This window comes from Henckelia pumila, unplaced genomic scaffold (assembly GCF_033568475.1).
Source record: "Henckelia pumila isolate YLH828 unplaced genomic scaffold, ASM3356847v2 CTG_627:::fragment_1, whole genome shotgun sequence".
In the NCBI taxonomy this organism is placed as follows: domain Eukaryota; kingdom Viridiplantae; phylum Streptophyta; class Magnoliopsida; order Lamiales; family Gesneriaceae; genus Henckelia; species Henckelia pumila.
The window spans coordinates 424,756-444,200 of record NW_027331869.1 but is presented as its reverse complement, the minus strand read 5'-3'; the positions used below and the strand labels follow the sequence as shown (position 1 = coordinate 444,200).

Genomic DNA, 19,445 nt, shown 5'->3' with positions numbered 1-19,445 from the left:
GTTGTGATTGTTGCCAAAACCCCAGACTGAGTAGCCTTCCATATATAGTCCCTGGAGCACGAAGGCCTCCAAACATCCTCTGATGTATGAAAACTTCCAGAGTAATACTGACTAAGGGTCGCGCTTTCTCACGTCTAGTCCTGATTACAGTCCACAACTATTGGTATTTCTTAGCCTGTCATCCTGATGAAAATCCATCATCACTAGGTAACAACCTAAAAAGATCAAAACGACCAACTGTTCTAAGGAAATCCGTCTAGAGAAAACATCCATGCCCCCTGATGAGTTACATCATCCCTGGCAAACACTTGGCTTACTAGAATATTCTAGGTAAAACATCTAGAACTATTCATTGAAAACATGCAAAATCCCAAGTACTCATTTAAACAATGATCAATCTTTTATTCAAAATAACCAAGTTAATATCAAAGATTACAACACTTGAACCACGAATCCAGGTTCTAATACAATCTTTATTACAATTCCATGTAATACATAACTTAAACAAAAGATTACACTGAAAGATGTACAATACAACAATAATTGAGTACATCAAATACTGAAATCTTTAATACATCTGATTACAACTGAAATACAGTATTTAAATTCCTGCGGAAGTTTTTCATTCCATCTACTGATCTTGAACATGAAGTTTCCTGTCTGCTACTCATGTCAGCAGAACTTCTACCTCGCAAGATCTAAAAGAATAAAATCTTGCTAATCTACTGGATCCTTCCAATATTGTTGGGTTCCTTATCTGGTAGATGAGACAAGATTTTCCCGTCAATCTCTCCAACTACTAGTGGAGAGTATTCAAGGGTGGCTTCCTTGGTCGACTCAGAATGGATGACTATATGTCACACATTCCTTTCAACCTGGAGAAGTGTCTGACATTGAAAACTGGATCTTCTCTTCCAGCTCCATCCTGCTGGGATCCACATAATACGAACTTCTAATGCCAACCTTGGCAATGACGATCTTGGAAAAACCTAGACATCATGCTACTCCAATTCCTGATACTGCTATCTTCATTGAAACCAAATTGAAATCCTACAAAGATAACTCAAAATCAATACTATGTCCCAAAGAATCTTATTGCATGCTCTGATACCATAAATGTAGTGACCCACGCCATGATCACCTACAAATCAGAATTTAAGCATGCAATTAATCAATAAAATAATCTTAATCAGAGTAACTCCGGAATCTTAAAATAAAATAATACCAGGTAGAAAAAAACTAGTGGTCAACCATGCTATCCAGCCTTGGTAACAACCTAACCTCCCTATCTCCGGGAGAACTACCTGCAACTGCCCCATGGAATAGGGCATCCAGCCAACAGAAAATAACTGGAAGTGAGCCTAACATGCTTAGTACGAGTGTATGAGTATACACTATTATATGTGCATGAATGCAAATGAACTGGGTATCAAGACACGAGGTCAAGAATATCTGATAGAGAACAACTTGGGCCTTGGTATGTACCACGTTGAGCCATTGCTACAGGAGGTGACAGACATACCTAGAGGCCCTGATGGTGACCTAACACAAGTCCACGTGCCCAACCAAATATCAGTGACCTGACACGAGCTCATGTGTCCAACTAATATTGGTGACCTGACACGAGCCTATGTGTCCAACCATCTACTGACAAGGTAAATATCCCAATATCGGATATCACAAGGATACATGCTCAATATGCTCATGTATGCAACATACAGTCGTGGCATGCTATATATAAAGGCATATAAAACATGCAATCATATAATCCATGAAAACACATAATACATGCATACTCAATTTGGATATCTCAAATAATATTTCCGTACCTTACTAAGGCAGATCCTAGAAGCTCCCATCTAGGTCCAAGCCTACCATGCAACACTACAACATAAATAACAATGCATTACCTAGCATGTCAAACATCACCTACTAGGCTCTAAAAGCCTTAATTAACTATAGCCTACTCCTTATTTACTATAGGGAACCAAAGCCATACCTTCGTCCTTCGTCAGCCCACTGATGTCGCATGCCCCAGAGCCTGGGCATAGCCTAGCTACGACCCCTAGACGCCTCGCCAGAGCTCCGCCGCCTAGCTGATAATGCGGACATTGTCTGCTATATAAAAAAATATTATTTCCTACTCCAACTCTTAAAGAAAGAGTCCCGAAGCCCTTAAATAGAGCGATTACCGGGAGAGGAGAGGAAAAATTGCACTTCAAAATAAGGGATTCAGACCCCTATTTATAGGAGGAGTTCGGACGGTCCGAACTGTCACTTGTCCGAGCCATTTTGACACTTGGGCTTTGGTGAGTTCGGAGGGCCCGAACTGGTCCGTATGCTCCGAACCCTTCGGAGCCTCCGATCCCCCTTCGAAGCGTCCGAAGTCTCCTTAGTGACGTCACCAATGACGTAATATTTCGGACAGCTGGCTACCAGATTCGGAGCCTCCGAACTCCAATCAGATCATCCGAACTCCTTCGGAGCACCCGATCCTCCGGTCTTAGCTTCCGAACCCTTCCTAGTTCAGACCCTCCGATCCCTTACTTCGGACCGTCCGAACCTAGGAAAATCCTCGGCTATTACTCGGCGTCCTGAGTTTGATTATCAATTCTTTAATCATGTTTAATTTCAAATTAAATTTATTAATTGTGATTAATCTCTTAATCACCTTATGTTGGATACGGGTCACTACACGTATCACGGGTCATAAGAACAAGGTGTTAAGTAATGAGATTAGTCATCTTGTTCTAGTCCAGTGGAAGCAGCGAGGCACAGAGGAAGTCACTTGGGAACTAGAGAGCCGCAAGCGTTTAGAGCATCCTGAATTATTTTGATTGTATTTTCTTAATATATCTTGTAAAATGCTCTATGATAATAAAGAATGTTTTGATCAGTGTTTAGTTTGTATACTTTAGATTTATTCGAGGACAAAAATATCTTAAATGGGGAGAATGTAGTAGCCCGATTCCATTTTACAAGATTAAGTGGTTAATCATGTTTATAATTAAGTAAAACATAATTAAGGGATTTTAATATGATCAATCGCACCAATCGGATCCAAAACTTCCAAAATTGGTTAAGGAACAAATTTGGGTTCGAGTAGTTCGGATGGTCCGAACTACATAGCTTGAGGGTTCGGATGGTTTGATCACTTCAGAAGGGACGAAGCAGTTCGGAAGCTCTATGGAATTTGGAACGTCCGAACTCAGTTAGGCCATGCAGCTGGTGAGATGTCAACACTATTCGGACACGCAAGAGTTCGGAACGTCCGAAGGTGAGTTCGGACCAAAATGTGCATGTTGCAACGTGGCTTGCATGCGAGATATGAACGTCCGATGTAGGGGATCGGAACGTCCGATCTCCGCCTATAAATAGGCCCTCTGAGAATCAGATTTCTCACACCAATTCATAGAATTTCTCTCATTTTCTGAGTTATTTGGGGAGTTTACAGCCTTCCTAGGCTTGGTCCAGGAGTTGGCAAGGTGCTCCGGAGTCGCAGCGGAGTAATGCTCAAGTTCTGGGGCAGTCGTCATCAGTGGGCTGATGATGGACGGAGGTATTCCTAAGTTTCCTATAAATAGTTAAGGAGTATGAAATAGCTTAGTTAATACTTTTAGAATAAGATTTTGATGCATGAATATTTTGCGTTGTAGTGCGGACTATAGGCTTGGACATAGAGCTGGTTTAGCTTGCCTAGTATCTAAGGTACGATAGTACTGTTCGAGATACCCAGACTGAGTATTCATGTATTATATGTTGCATTGATTATATGGAATGACTTATTTGCATGTATTATGACATGTTATTATGCTGCATCTCATGAGAATATTGAGCTATATCTTTGTGATATCCAGTAGTAGGGTGTTGACCCTATCTTATTAGCAAATGGTTGGACACGTGGACTCATGTCAGGTCACCAAGTATTTCCACTGTCAGGTATGGGAGCCACCTTCTGGTGCAACGGCGTAGAGTGCTACATACCCAGGGCCCATTTTCGATCTTGATAATCTTGATCTCGTGTCTTGGTACCTCATACACTTGCATTCATGCACATATAATATTGGATACTCATACTTTCGTACTGAGCATTTTATGCTCACGTATTCGTATTATTTTTTGACACCCTATTCCACAAGGCAGGTCTCAGACTTGATGGAGCAGGAGGCTCGGGGAGACCGTAGTTGCAGGATGGAAACAGTTGTGGAGATAGGTTCAGTAGGGTTTTTTAAGCAATTTGTTTATATGGTGGATACAGACTTTCGATATGGTTGTATAATTATTTCATAATTATTTTTTTAATAGGTCGATAATTACCGAAGTCTTTGCCCGGTCCAAGAAACCCAAACCGATTCGAAATTAGACCAATACCAAAGTAAAAACACATGTATTATCAATTTCGTAAAATAACGAAGTAACAGATCCTCTATTACTTAACACGTACTCAATTACTGAAGTAATTTTTACGAACGACTTCACTAATTTTGAAATATGGCGAAGTAAATGTTTTTTCTACTTCACCACAAATTAAATTTCCCGAAATATTTTTTATATTACTTCACTATTTTATTTATAGTGTACAAGTAATAGATCAACATTACCACAATATCTAAATCTAAAACTAAAAATGATTAATTAGATTCATAAAATCATCCGTACAAAAAAACGACGAATATTCACAAATCCACAAATTCACGATTTGAACCCAAAAATGTATCCGCAAAATAAAAAATGTGTTCACAAATATATTCTATAAATCCACAATGGAAACACGTTTATACAAACGTACACGACCCATTTAGGCACCACATAGAAGTAGACGAATTCGCTCCATTTACTTCTGACTTGATCATATTGAGATTGATTGTACTATCGGCTGTTGATTAATCCTGCAAATCCCATAACATGTTCTTTTTTAGAGCTGAAGTACCTGCATTGAAAATAAAAATTACAAAATCTCCAAGGATTTAACAGAAGACATTACGCGCATTCATGAAATTTAAACAGCTGATAGCAGAGATGAAGAAATATACAAAACGATAAGAGGGTAGAAGAGAAGAGATGTATCATGTCATACCCCAGTAAAAAATGGCAGCAACTTTGGCCCATTCACGTGTTTTTGGGCATAAAGAATTCTTGCACGATGACATCATGAGTGCTCAATATCACTGATCAAACAAACATGAAAGGATTGCTCGAGTAAAAAGTTCATTTTATACATGTGTTGAATCCGTGGACTGAACTAAGCATCCCTCCAAGTCCAGAACCATTCTATCAAAACATAGAAAAGCATACTGCGTCAAGGGTGAATCATGATTGGAGCCGCAATTGTACATATTTCTATCTCATAAAAAGTGTTCTTTATGCCTCCAATTCAAAAGCAGGGCACATGCTAGCCAATTCTCCTCGGAACCTAACTCGGTTTGTTACGGAGAAACAAAATAGGACCAGCATGGATGATTGATTGCATCTCTTTCTCAAACTTACTTAAGAACTATGAGAACCCTGAAAAAAATTAAACAACCCTCCACCTCCACCCAGAAAATATATATATATAGTTTTGATCCCACGCACCACGTGCACCCGTGCCTAAAACAACTCCGATTGCCTTGAAATTTTTACAGTAGGGTCGTCTCAAAAATTTGAATACAACGATATATCATATGATACAAATTTCAATCTCGATAGTCAGAAATGTGAAGATGGCCAGAAATTGCATATTTCACCTAATTTTCGGTCATCTTGAAATCTTCGACCACCAAGATTAAAATTTGTATCACATGATATATCATTGGATTTGCATTTTCGAGACGATCCTACCGTGAAAATTTCAATACAATCGAAGTTTTTTTGGGCATGGGTAGACGTAGATCCCCCTCACCCTAAGGTACGTGAGATCAAAACTGTATATATATATATATACACACACACCGACCCAAGTATCTCTCAAATAATAAATATTTAAAAGAAAAATAAATGGGCTTCAAAACTCAATACAACATATTGTTCAAACAATAAATCCAACACATACAAGTCTCATCCACTTGCAATTGCAACCAATAAAAACAAGTTCAAACAAGTTATCAGAATTGTCACCGAAAAATGAAAATATATTTTCATGAAAGATCAAAATATTTTATCTCAATCATTAATTCTCATATGCATTTATCCCAATGGAAACAACCGAAGTAATAGATAGATTCGTTGAAGTAATGCCCAGCAGCTCATATAAGTAGAGTACCAGCATGACTTTGAAAATCAACATCTTCACTCTTTGCAATAAAGAGCTTCAATAACTCAATATCTCCTACAAACCAAAATTTAAAAACATTAAAGTATGAAGTGAGGGACGCAATTATGTTCAATTAGCATAGCATCGCTTGATCTAGAGAAAATCAAGAAAGTATAAGTAAATGCATAAACCACATAAATGCTTAAGTGATCTAGTTTGTCAATGTGGCAGAATTCAAACAGCTACCACGAAGTCACTAGCACCATGGGCCCCGAAACTCCTAAGCATTCAGTTTTTTTATTTTAATCAATAAACCAACCAAAGGGATTGACAAAAAAACTTTTAAGCTCCAATCAACTCATTGAAATTGGACTACATCAGGAAAGAATCCAAACTCAGGACCTGAAACGCGAGAGGGAGAATTCAACTCACAGGCAAAAGACAAAAAATCTTACCCCAAGGAATCATAATCTCAAATATACCAGCAAACATCTTCCTTCAACTGATAATAGGACTACTCGGATAACATTAGAGTTGACAGGAACATTAAAAGCACCACAATTGATAAAGGTAAAGAATTGCACTCGAAGAAATTTAGTAGTGCTGAATGCAAGATTACGAAAAAATCTACCAAAAAGAGAAGGAAAATCCAATGCCACTGTCGCCACTTCATCGAACTCTAGTAGGGTCAAGAGTTATTCCAAAAAGAAAATCTTATAAAAAGGTTCGCAGAGTGATTTGGTGTCGTAAATGGATGAGAATAGAGGATTATACCTCTTCGTTATTTTTGCCAAAGCATCAGCCATTCCTTGCTTCCCTCCAAAGGCTGCTCCAACTTTACCGGTCACGATCCTTCCCCACAAATTCTCAATGAAATCCTCTTCGATCGGAACATCGACCAAAGAGAAATGAAATTCTCTCTCCCTTATAGATCGATATGTTGGGAATCCCTAGGCCAGGAGATTTGGAGAGAATCAATCGATGTACCTGCATCAAGTTATCAAACCAAATTGATACTAAAATAGAAAGATTCAGACCTTTGGTTTTCGAATTATGGCATTGGCGAGCATTTTTCGGTGGAGGTGGAAGGCTGGAGATGCAAATCGGCGGCCGCTTGAGTTGAAGAAGAAAGGGATCGCGCTTTTTTCTTTTCTCGAGAAGAATAAAACTCAAAAATAAAAGTGAGGGAATTTTATTTTTTAACATTTTACTTCGACAAAACTAATATATCGAAGTAAAATATTACTAAAAATTATCAGTGAAACCCGTTTTTTTTAAATTCTGAAGTAAAAAATGAGTTTTTACTTCGCCAATGTTATTACCGAAGTTGATTGTTCCATATTACTTCGTAAATAATAATTGCCGAAGTAATAGGTGGCGAAGTAAAAAGCCAAAATTATATTAGTGACCCTTGCAGTTTCAGCCGGGAGAACATGTTTTTCTGAGGGTTTCACCTTTCCGGAGAGTGATGAGGTTTGGGCTAAAGGGAAAGTTGTCACCAAGATTCATTGGGTCATTCGAGATTTTTGAGAAAGTTGGGGATGTGACATATCGTTTAGCCTTGCCACCTTATCTTTTGGGCATCCATAATGTATTCCACGTGTCTTTGCTGAGACAGTATATTGCGGATGAGTCGCATGTGTTGCATCCGACAGAGGTCCAGTTAAAACAAGATATGTCGTACGTGGAGAAACCTCTCAGGATCTTTGACAGGAAGGAGAAGTTGCTTCGTAATAAGCACATACAGTTAGTTATGGTACAGTGGTAGCGCAGAGGTACTGAGGAAGAAACTTGAAAACTAGAGAGCCGATTATTCACTCCCGAACCCGCCCCGTTTTGGGTTTTCCCCGCGGAAAAAATTATCATCCCTAATATGTCTCTACCACTCACTTGTACAATAACATCCCCTTTCTTTCTCCTTCTCTTGGCTTCACATCCAATTTATTCCAAAATTTACTTGAATTTAACAAACTTAAGATAAAAAAATTACAAATGTTTCATAGATTAGTGACACATTTATTTTTGTCGTTAACGGACCATGTATTTTGTAGAATATGTACACGTGTATTTTAGCTTCTAGACTTAGGGAAATTTGTTATTTGTGTTATCTGTTCCTACTCTCATGGTATGAGATCATATTGTTATGATCTTTCTGTTGTACTTATGCTGTATATATTCTCTACAAGCATCAATATCAGATCAAGTGTTTTGCTTCAATTAATTCAACATGGCATCAGAGACAAGAGAAGGTAATCCTCCTTCATCGTTCAAAAGCTCAAGCAAGCCTCCAAACACACTGCATGATCTATCCCTTCTTTCCATCACAACCCACAAACTCACTGATCATAACTACCTACAATGGTCAAGTTCAGTCCTTATGTTCATTCGTGGGAAAGGAAAGGAGAATCATCTCTTTCCTGACATAACACCATCTGAACAGGACGCCTCAAAACTCAAAGCATGGAAGGCTGATGATTCAATGATAGTGCCTTGGTTGATCAACTCTATGACTCCAGAGATAAGCGAAAATTGTCTTCTGTTCCGGACAGCATACGAAATTTGGGAAGCAGTCCGAGAAACCTTCTCATGCAAGGACAACACTGCCGAACTGTTCGAGATCAAGGAACTATTTCATGACCTTCGACAAGGTGAATCTACTGTCACCGCATATTTCACTAATCTTTCACGTTATTGGCAGAAAGTTGATCTCCTTGAATCTCACACTTGGAAGTGTTCGACTGATGGAGAAAACTATAGAAAAATCATTGAGACCAAGCGAGTTTTCAAATTATTGTTTGGACTCAACAAGTCACTTGATGAAGTACGGGGACAGGTACTCTCAACCAAACCACTGCCAAGCGTCCGGGAGATGCTATCGGAAGTAAGACGTGAAGAGATCCGTCGGAAGGTTATGCTTATAAAGATGAGTCCAAACACTCTTGACAGCAGTGCTCTAGCATCAACACAATCTCCTGATAGTAAATCTTTCCGTGGGAGACCGTGGTGCGAGCATTGTCGTCGACCTGGACATACAAAAGAGACATGTTGGAAGCTACATGGGAAGCCACCAAATTGGAAGCCACGAGGAAACGTCGCTATATCACCTCAGTTTAACTCAGATCAGTTAAACATCCTCCACAATCTCATCAGTCAAGCCCAAGGAACACCAGCAATTTCGCATCGAATCAATTCTGGAAATATTGCACAACGAGATAACTTGATTACAGACCTACATGCCCAAACCTCCACACCATGGATTGTTGATTCAAGTACCTCTGATCACATGACGGATAATCGTTCATTGTTTACCTCATATGCACCTAGCTCCCGAGACATCTATGTTAGCATTGCAAATGGCTCTCGATCACGTGTGATTGGCATAGGATCCATCCAAGTTGCACCACAATTGACACTTAAATCAGTGATGTTTGTTCCTCAACTTGATTGTAATTTATTATCAGTAAGAAAATTAAATGCCGATTTGAATTGCCTTACTAAGTTCACATCTGACTTTTTTGTATTTCAGGACATTAATTCCGGGAGGACGATTGGCAGTGCTTAGCTTTGTGCGGGCCTCTACCTTCTTTGAACCACCAGTTCATCACCACCACCCTTACCCTCAATCTGTGCTGCGTCTAGCTCTATCTCTCATCGTCTGAACAGCGTGTGTTTAAAGCCAATAAAACCAATGATAGTATGTCTTTACAGTATCGTCTTAAACATCCTAACTTTGTGTATTTGAAACGCATGTTCCTATCTCTCTTTATTAATAAAGATGCAAAAATATTTACTTGTGATGTTTGTCAGCTGTCTAAACACACACGCAACACATATGTCCCACGACCCTATAAACCAACACACCCATTCTCTAAAATTCATAGTGACATCTGGGGGGGGCTTCTAGAGTCACTAATGTATCTGGTGCTAGATGGTTTCTTCTCTTGGTTGATGTGCATACACACCTAAGCTGGGTGTTTTTGATGAAACATAAATATGAGACTAGCCAATTGTTTAAAGATTTTCACTGCATGATTAAAACTCAGTTTAATGCACACATTCAAGTATTCCACTCAGATAATGCAAAAGAGTATTTTAATTCTGTCCTTGGCGACTATCTCTTGTCTCATGGTATTATTCATACGAGTTCATGCATTGATACACCTCAACAAAATGGCATTGCCGAGCGTAAGAATCGACATCTTTTAGAAGTTTCATGATCACTTATGTTCACGATGAATGTCCCGAAACAATTTTGGAACGAGGTTGTCTTAATAGTCACATACCTAATCAACCGCATGCCCTCTAGAACACTCCAGTTCCAAACACCACTCCAGACTCTGTTTCAGACCTACCCAAACACAAACCATATTCACAATATCGACCCTCGGATCTTAGGGTGTACTGCATTTGTACATCAATACCATCAATCCAAACTTGATCCCAAAGCAATCAAATGTATATTTGTTGGTTATTCACCCCGGCAAAAAGGCTACTCTCCCACTCTTCGTAAATTCTTCACCTCCATGGACATCACTTTTCATGAGTCTCAACCGTTCTACTCAAAGACTGTGATTCAGGGAGAGAATTCTCAGTAACAATCACAGTACAATGATGTCCTAGTCCCACATCAATGGCCATATCCGAGCATACCATCACCAACAAAAACAAATTTGATCTCACCAATCGCCCAACCTGAATCAAACCAGCCTATTGACAGTAATATCGGAGGTGCACAAGCTCAGGATATTCATAATTCCTTGCCGAATGAAGTGTCTGATACGTCGGAACAAGGTAACAATTATTTTGAGCATTTATATTCTAATCTTGATGTCCCGATAGCTTTGCGAAAACAGGATCGAACACGTGCTCCGTACACCATGAATGATTTCATCTACTATGGGAACTTGTCAGCAAATTTTTGAGCATATCTAACCAAGATCGACATGATCAAGGTCCCAAATACAGTCCAAGAATCACTCAATGATCTAGGTTGGAGGGATGCAACATACAAAGAGTTTCAGGCACTTAAACAAAGTGGAACATGGGAAATCACAGACCTAACACCGGGCAAGCAGACAGTAGGATGCAGATGTCTATTCACTATCAAACATCAACCCGATGGATCAATTGAACGTCTCAAGGAAAGTTTAGTGGCAAAGGGATATACACAGTGTTATGAAATTGACTATCAGGAGACCTTTGCTCCTGTAGCGAAACTTAAAACCATTCGCATTTTATTGTCTCTAGTTGTTAACCTTGATTGGCCGTTGATGCAATTAGATGTAAAAATGCTTTTTTGAATGGCCAACTTGAAGAGGAGGTGTACATGGATATTCCAGAAGGATTCAAAGATGATTCAAATCGAAACAAAGTCTGCAAGTTGAAGCGATCTCTCTACGAGCTGAAGCAATCACCTAGGGCATGGTTCGATCGTTTTTCCCGAGTGCTCAAGACTCAAAAATATAAACAATGCCAAGCAGATCATACTTTCTTTGTCAAACATGATCTGAAGGCAAGTGTTCAATATTAAGTGTCTATGTCGATGACATTGTGATTACAGGAAATGACATGGAAGAAATTGATCGACTTAAGCAAGTCCTATCTAAAGAGTTTGAGATCAAAGATCTCGATCATCTGAGATACTTTCTTATAATGGAAGTAGGACGATCAAAAGATATAATCTCTGTTTCTCAAAGGAAATATGTCCTCGATTTGCTTCGAGACACGGGAATGATGGGATGCAAGCCAACTGAAACTCCCATGGATTCAAATGTGAAGCTTGTAGCTCATGAGAATGAACCAACAACAAATCGGGAACAATATCAACGTCTGGTAGGTCGATTGATTTACCTATTTTACACTCGTCCTGATATTGGTTTTCCTGTGAGTGCAGTGAGCAGATTCATGAACAATCCCATTGAAGTTCATATGGAGGCTGTGTTCAGAATTCTGAGATACCTTAAAGGCAATCCTAGCACTGGGCTAATGTTCTGAAAGAGCTCAAATCGTGAAGTGGAAGTCTATACGGATGCTGACTGGGCAGAAGATGCCTCTGACAGAAGATCTACTTCGGGACATTGCTCGTTTATTTGGGGAAACTTAGTGTCATGGCAAACAATCAGCGGTGTCTCGTAGCAGTGCCGAAGCAGAATTTCGAGCATTAGCACCGGGATATGCGAAGGAATATGGCACAGACGTGTACGGGAAGAACTAAAGGTTGGTAATCATAAGTCTGTGAACATCTTGTGTGATAATCAGTCAGCTCTAAGCATCGCCAAAAACCCCGTACAACGTGACAGAACAAAGCATATAGAGATTGGTAGGCACTTTATCGAAAAGATTGAAAACAAGACTATCAACCTGTATTATGTTCCCACTCATCTTCAAGTAGCAGACATCCTCACTAAAGCCTTGCCTCGACAACACTTATAGGAACTATGTAGCAAGCTTGATCTTCAGAGCATCTCCAATCAAACTTGAGAGGGAGTGTAGAATATGTACACGTGTATTTTAGCTTCTAGACTTAGGGAAATTTGTTATTTGTGTTATCTGTTCCTACTCTCGTGATATGAGATCATATTGTTATGATCTTTCTGTTGTACTTATGTTGTATATATTCTCTACAAGCATCAATATCAGATCAAGATTTTTGCTTCAATTAATTCAACATATTTAATATTTTCGTTGTTAAATAGCAACAAATACCAACTCGGATCCATCGCCAACAACACCAACATGTTTGTTGCTGTTAGGATTCGACATCCGTGCTTAAACATGGGTTTAATTTGTATCTGAGGCTAAAATGCAATGGCTAACGATATGTTATGTTGCTAATGTTAAAGAACATCTTTAGGAGGAACATATAATTTTGTACCAAATTGTCATCATCAGCATTCGGTCGGTCCATCATGACCAATGTTCAATTTTCCAATAAGAGGGCCAACATGAAAATACAACACCACAATATATGGTGTTAAATGTACTAAGTCCCAGTACACTGCATTTTGCTCAAATTCAACAAACGAACGAGTATGACTCTAACCCGGATTATTTTCGAGAAAGTTTATGTCGATCAAAAGTAGCAACACACATTTTTTTTTACTCTCTCTCTTTTACACTCGGAGGGGAGGAGGGTTTCGTTCTCATCGGGGTTTAACTCACGACTTCTCCCATTGCAGAGGAAGACGATTATCCCACCACACCACGTATGTGTTAACACTGATAATTTGTAGAAGTGAAGAGGAAATAATGAACCCAACAAAATAACTAAACTCCACAATTTCTAATGTCACGTGTGTACTGTCTGCCATTTACACTAATTTATCCTCACACAGTAGTTTGTGATCTCCAAAATGTTACAAGTTAAGTTCAAAGTACAGATAAATTTAATTTACCAAAGAAAATGAAGGACAAGAAAATTCTGTTTTGGTGGGCACAATCAACCTGCAACCCCATCTTTTCACTTAAAAAATATCTTGTCTGGCCACAAACTCAGAACCCACCCCTTTGTTTGTTTGATAGTTCTAGTGTACTCTTCACAACTCACCCTTTATAATAATAATTAATTAATTAGTGCCACCATTCAACGCAAGATTTTGGAATTTACCTCTGAAATCTGCAGATGCAATGTCTCAAATCTGAGTTAAGAAAAGGTCAAGATAAATGTACCTGTGCTTTCAGACATGGAGGAATCTCTTTATTGCCATTGTCAGAACGCCAAAGAGATGGTCCCTTTTGAGAGGGACACATTTCCTCGACGTCTTATGCTCCCCACTCATCTGTCAATTTTCTGGAAACATACGACTTCACTATGAAGCTCATATCCCTTTACTATCCATAATCTATTCAATGCAACTGGCCGGCCGGTGGTGGATCCAACCGGGGCCGAGAAAGGCGATCAGCCGGCTCAAACTAAATTTGAGTTCACATGTTTGTAAAAACCCAACATTTACACCTCCAAAATCACTCGAGTCTTCCCCCCTCGTATAGAATCCTGGTACCACCTTGTTGATCAGGCTAGAGCCTACAGGCCCAGGTGAAGTGGGGTTTTCATGTAAAGAAAACAACACAGAGTCTATATGCTTATGATGTATAGACACAACATTGCCACCATTAATCAACAAAGAGCAGACCTAGCGGTGTGGCTCAAATAATTCACTCAATCTAATGATTCCAATAATTGTGGATTAAGTGATTAACTATAAGTATAGCCTCTTGTAAAGTTGCTGCTCAAGTTCTTTTTAGTCAATGTATGTGTTACAGGAAGATACAAATGAGTATTAATGTTAGTGCACAAAATTTGTATCTTTTTGTTCAGAAGCATCCTACGCACAATCCCAAGACAAATTTTGTAAATCCTCGATATCCGACTCTTAAAGCCGTATATATTCTCTACTCGTTGTCTGGTTGTATAACTTGTGAGCAAGGACGGAATCAATGGAGCTGTGGGCAACCAAAGAACATTTTATGTGCCATTTTTTAAGAATGCAACATTCCAAACTCGCCCTCCAAAGAACAAGCAACATATCATACATAATAACACACGTCTTTATCAATATATGTCTGTACCTCAAGTTAGTAATACTAAGGAATGAAAATTTCATTTACACCTCAATAATTAAGATATCATCAGTCATGAAGCTTTCAAACTTGCTTTTTGAGTACCTAAAGTAAAATTTATCATGGAAATACCATAAAATATAGAGTGAGTGAAATGAGCTGAAGATATATAAAGCAGAAGTGACATCAGAGCTGTCACATATCAAATATTGACAAAAATAAAGACAGAATTATACATGTATCATCAGTAGAAATACAAACAATCATAGTTAAGACTTACAAATTGTTTTGAAGGTGTAGACGACAAGCTATATAGATGGCCATTTGACTGTACAATGTTATCAAGCACAATATTAGCATTTCAATGGAAAGGTTACTATTGTGTAAAATCCAATATCGGACTGAAGAATTGTGAACTATGAATATAGACAACTGCATGAAGCTCAAAGTACAACTACACAACACATGATGAACATCAAACAAATAATTTTCATCGTCTTCTTATGAATGAGGCCGGTCTCACGGGTTAAAATTCTCGAGCTTGATCTCCAGGAATGCCTCGATGGTTTCTCGACAGATTGGGCATTTATTTGACTGCAGTCTCAATGTCCTTGCACAGTTGCTGCACATACACTACAATGCAACATCTACAATCAATTGACAGCTGGTGCAAGTAAAAAAACAAGAAAATATGAAAGAGTGGAGGGCAGTCAAGGATGGACACCATGAATAAATTGTAGCAGTAGCATTGTGGTTTTGAGCTTTTCCTTTCACAAAATTTTGTGAAGGAAAAGCTCAAAAGCACTTTTTTTAAGCAATCTCAAACACGACCCAATACCGGTTGGAATGAGCATGACATCAATTTACAAGGCCAAACAGAGTTTAACATAATACAAAAAAACTCACACAGCAACTACCAAAATAATTATCACAGAGAAAACAAATGAACTTATAGCAAGAAAATCAACTACAATTTGCAAATTAACCATTCAGTGCCCTCTGAACAAAATTTATAAATGCAGATCAAGCAAATGGTTTAATGGTTAAAAAGGGCAAAGAAGCTAATGGCACTTAGTCCACAGTTACCGTCTATAAAGCAAAATTACATTGAAAATCTCTAGGGTTTGTCTTAACTACAGAAACATCCCAGAGGTATGGATAACATTACATTTGGATCTTCTTGTAAGTGGTGTCAATCAGGGGAGGAGGCGGGGTACCCCTACTTAAACTTTTACCCGCCAACCAAACTTTTTTTGAGCCAAACAATTAAGGTAAGTTGCGCAGCTTCTTCTAGTTATTATTTCAATTTTTTAGCTGTAAATTTTATATAAATATATAATAATAAAAAGATAAAAGTTATTCGAGTTTCCAAATTTTTATTTAAATCCAACTCCTCGACCCAGTTTTTCTTTTCTTTTTTTCTTAATTTCTAGATTTCAAATTTTCTGTTCGTGTAATTTCACTTTCTTATTAATTTTTTCCCTTTATTAATTAAATAATTATACAATTGGTTGAAGACACTAAGTAACATTAGAGGTATTGTTTGCTCATTCTTTTTTGAGTATTAAACATTGGATTTCCCAGCCTTAATAGCTATATCATTTTTTTGTGCAGATTGTAGGACTTTGATCTCAAGAATCAATAAGTTAAATAGTATCTTTCATTCTTTACTCTCATTTATGAATTTTAAAGCTATATTTACGATATTATAATTATTTATTTTAAACTGCAGTTTAGTCCTTTTGTTTGTTTTTAACTTTTTTCATTCCATTATTTCAAATTGCAGTTTAATCACTTATTAATTTTTACAATTATGGTATGACCCCATTTAAATACAATTAATTCAACCCAGTATGGCCTTTCACTATTTTTTACCATTATGATATTACCCTTATTTAAATATAAACATAATTTTTATAAAAAAGAATGTACAAGCACGCAACGCGTGCCAAAGGTCACTAACTTAAATTATTTTTCTGCATATGAATAAATAAAAATAGTAAACAATATTTCCACTGCATTTCTGCCTCCAAAATTTTTATATTATTTTTACTTTGATTTTTAAAGGTTACCTGGTACCTTGAATAACAAGAAAATTGCTTCTTATTCCAGAAAACGATGTTCTGAAAATAGTGCAAGTGTTAATTCTTTGGTTCCTGAGACTACACTTAAACCCTGTGTGTTAAATTAAGATTACGTTTGGAATTCTTTTAATACTTTATGACAATAATAGTAAATATTGTTATTGCTGATCGTTATTTAGTAAATATCAAACACCTATACTTGTGTTTTTAATTTTTTGATAATCAATTATTTTGAAAAAAAAAATTTCGTCTGTCCAAATAAAAGTGTATAGCTCTGCCCCAGGTGTCAGTGTAAAGTTTAACCAAATCTCAAGAGCTGGTGATGTAATTTCTAAAACATCAGAAGCGTTTATGAAATTAGGTCAAACCATCAACTGCCCAAATTGAATTATAACAGTTAAAAAATATATATATAGAAACTTTACATACCATATGTCGGCAGGGTAACACAGCAATATCCTTTGGTTCAGTCATGCAAATCACGCACTCTTTACCTGATCCACTATCGCTGAAACCTGGGGTAGATTTTCCAAACCCATATATCTCACGCAGTTCATAACTAATACCATCAGTCCATAATAACTGTCTGATTACTTTAGCAATCAATTCTCCCTCATGATTCTTATCCAAGACAACCTGAGTTATCTGCACCTGGCATAACGTATTCTCCAAAAGATAGCTTCTGTCATATGGAGGTGGGCAAGTTTCGACAGATATTACTATTGGAAACACATCCTCTCGAGCCAATGGCTTCGACAGGCTATCCCATTCGAAATAACCAAAGTTCATGCCTGTCCCTAATGGCTGTCGAAATTCTTGAAGAAGTCCTTTCTGGAACATAACTTTGATGGGAACATAGGATTCAGGAAATGAAGAAACAAGTCTGTAATTGGACTCTTCCTTCGCAAAATAGTAGATTGTGATGCTATCAATTAGAGAGAACAGTGATCAGAGAAAGCACTAAATGAAAAAAATCAGTTATCCAATATAACATTCAATCTGTAGATAAATTGGAGAGATCAAATTCAACATAATGGAATTTCATTCAACTAAGTACATAAAGAAATTGTCCATTGATACTTCTGTAGTTCTGTTCTACAGATTGAATGTTCTACAACGGGAATACTAAGGAGAATGGACAACTAACAATTTTCAAAGAGAAAAAAGTCAATGCCTAATTGCTCTAATGTGTGTACTAACATTCTTTAGGAAAGAAACAGCAAGAAAAAAATGTGATCTATATAACAACAAACCAACTTTTCTTGTTCAGGGCAGAGGCATTAAACATTACAAGATAGGATGAGTTTATCAAACAATGTTCCTCCACCTCCCACTCCCTTCGACCAACTGTCTTACTGTATTATGAAGTAAACCATACGGTGATATTAAATTGAAATATGCATCACTAACGTAGAAGACATCCACACACAAGACTGGATTCTTTCCCGATTCAATATATAAATGTGAGGAATATCACTTCAAAGCTTTCCAGTTCTAACTAATATCCATCACTAGTAAAAGTCACATTTTGATTCTATAAATTTTCCCCTTGAATTATGATAAACCATCATTCTTGAGAGACGGGTATTGCAAAATGTGACATTGAAAGTAACAGTCGGTGACAAAAAAATATAGGTACAAGTGCTAGCATAGAGCCTTATATTAACTAAAATTCATCACTAATTTCATGTGCCTATTGATCGGTGGAGTTGGTTGTGCACAATGGATTTGAGCGAAATCAATTAACAGATATATCTCGAAATAACACATGCCATTTCACCTAAAATCAGCCATGTACCAAACGATCAAATAATATAAAATAAATCAAACAAAAAGAATAGAACTTTGTGTTAAAAAAAAAGACCTTGCAGCCAAAAATCTAACCTCCCATCAACCAAAGCATCAAAAACAAAAGAAACCAAGAATTCATCCGGGTTCGTTTCATCAACTTCAATCCTCACAGAATCTTTATGCACATTGACATCACTCCTCACAACTTTAGCCTGCGTTTGTTCGGTACACGGCGGGGCCACCACTCGAGGCAGTGGCAGCCACTCAAAGGGAAGATGGTGGGAGTTAAAGGCACCGAAACTAGGCTGGCCCACAAGCGTGTTGGTGTGATTCCCCGCACAGAAGGCATTGGAAGTGTAGTAAGGGTAAGATACAGGGGAATTCAGAGGATAAGGAGCGTAAGGGTCGAGAGGATAAGCGGGTTGGGGGTAGTATGGAGTGAGGCTTCTTCTTCTATTGGTGGCGCTCAAAGAAATGCCCATCTGTATCGCAGAAGCCTTGAATTGATTGCCTGAATTGGGCTTCCCAATTTTGCCCTAAATTCTATGCTTTCAAACACGGATAATCATCTAAACCTGTGACTAAGAAAAAACTAGCACTCACCGGAGTTGGATTTTCACCGCCAACAATTTGACTAATGCTTGCCTAGTGTGGATTACCCATTACGTTAATTCAGGGGTTTATCCAATGCGCACCAAAAATAGCGATTCCGGGTTCCCACGTTTAAAAAAAAAAAAAAAATGCACTATACATGGAACACTACTTGTTACTACATACTA

General features: G+C 37.9%; 2 protein-coding genes and 1 long non-coding RNA gene across 5 annotated transcripts; 1 reads left to right on the top strand and 2 right to left on the bottom strand.

Moving 5' to 3' along the window:
• Window positions 1-4,616: 4,616 nt before the first annotated feature.
• Window positions 4,617-7,407, bottom strand: LOC140873520 (uncharacterized). 3 transcript variants are annotated; one of them, XR_012148069.1, is made up of 6 exons: window positions 7,270-7,401; window positions 7,007-7,182; window positions 6,864-6,911; window positions 6,242-6,307; window positions 5,078-5,271; window positions 4,617-4,930 (listed from the first exon to the last, which is right to left on the bottom strand). It is a non-coding gene; the product is annotated as an uncharacterized lncRNA (long non-coding RNA). The 3 variants fall into 3 exon arrangements; XR_012148067.1 differs by having other exon boundaries at window positions 7,007-7,407; XR_012148068.1 differs by having other exon boundaries at window positions 6,688-7,407.
• A 1,052-nt stretch (window positions 7,408-8,459) lies between these two features.
• On the top strand, window positions 8,460-9,891 carry LOC140873540 (uncharacterized). Its single transcript, XM_073276706.1, has 2 exons — window positions 8,460-9,658; window positions 9,759-9,891. The coding sequence occupies exons 1-2, from the start codon at window positions 8,460-8,462 to the stop codon at window positions 9,889-9,891; spliced, it is 1,332 nt and encodes a 443-aa protein (XP_073132807.1).
• Window positions 9,892-15,008: 5,117 nt separating this feature from the next.
• LOC140873518 (probable E3 ubiquitin-protein ligase LUL4) lies at window positions 15,009-19,220 on the bottom strand. The gene is made up of 3 exons (XM_073276681.1): window positions 18,760-19,220; window positions 17,305-17,800; window positions 15,009-15,424 (listed from the first exon to the last, which is right to left on the bottom strand). Exons 1-3 carry the CDS (start codon window positions 19,146-19,148, stop codon window positions 15,311-15,313), a joined length of 999 nt encoding a protein of 332 aa, XP_073132782.1. The 5' UTR covers window positions 19,149-19,220; the 3' UTR covers window positions 15,009-15,310.
• Window positions 19,221-19,445: the final 225 nt, after the last annotated feature.

What these genes read in the sequence shown, in the direction of transcription:
- LOC140873540 (XM_073276706.1), top strand. Translation starts at nt 8,460, where the DNA reads ATGGCATCAGAGACAAGAGAAGGTAATCCTCCTTCATCGTTCAAAAGC. An exon ending in TTGACACTTAAATCAGTGAT is followed by an intron (nt 9,659 to 9,758) that starts GTTTGTTCCTCA and finishes TTTGTATTTCAG; the next exon opens with GACATTAATTCCGGGAGGAC.
- LOC140873518 (XM_073276681.1), bottom strand. Translation starts at nt 19,148, where the DNA reads ATGGGCATTTCTTTGAGCGCCACCAATAGAAGAAGAAGCCTCACTCCA. An exon ending in GATGCTTTGGTTGATGGGAG is followed by an intron (nt 17,801 to 18,759) that starts GTTAGATTTTTG and finishes TCTAATTGATAG; the next exon opens with CATCACAATCTACTATTTTG. An exon ending in TGTTACCCTGCCGACATATG is followed by an intron (nt 15,425 to 17,304) that starts GTATGTAAAGTT and finishes GTTGCATTGTAG; the next exon opens with TGTATGTGCAGCAACTGTGC.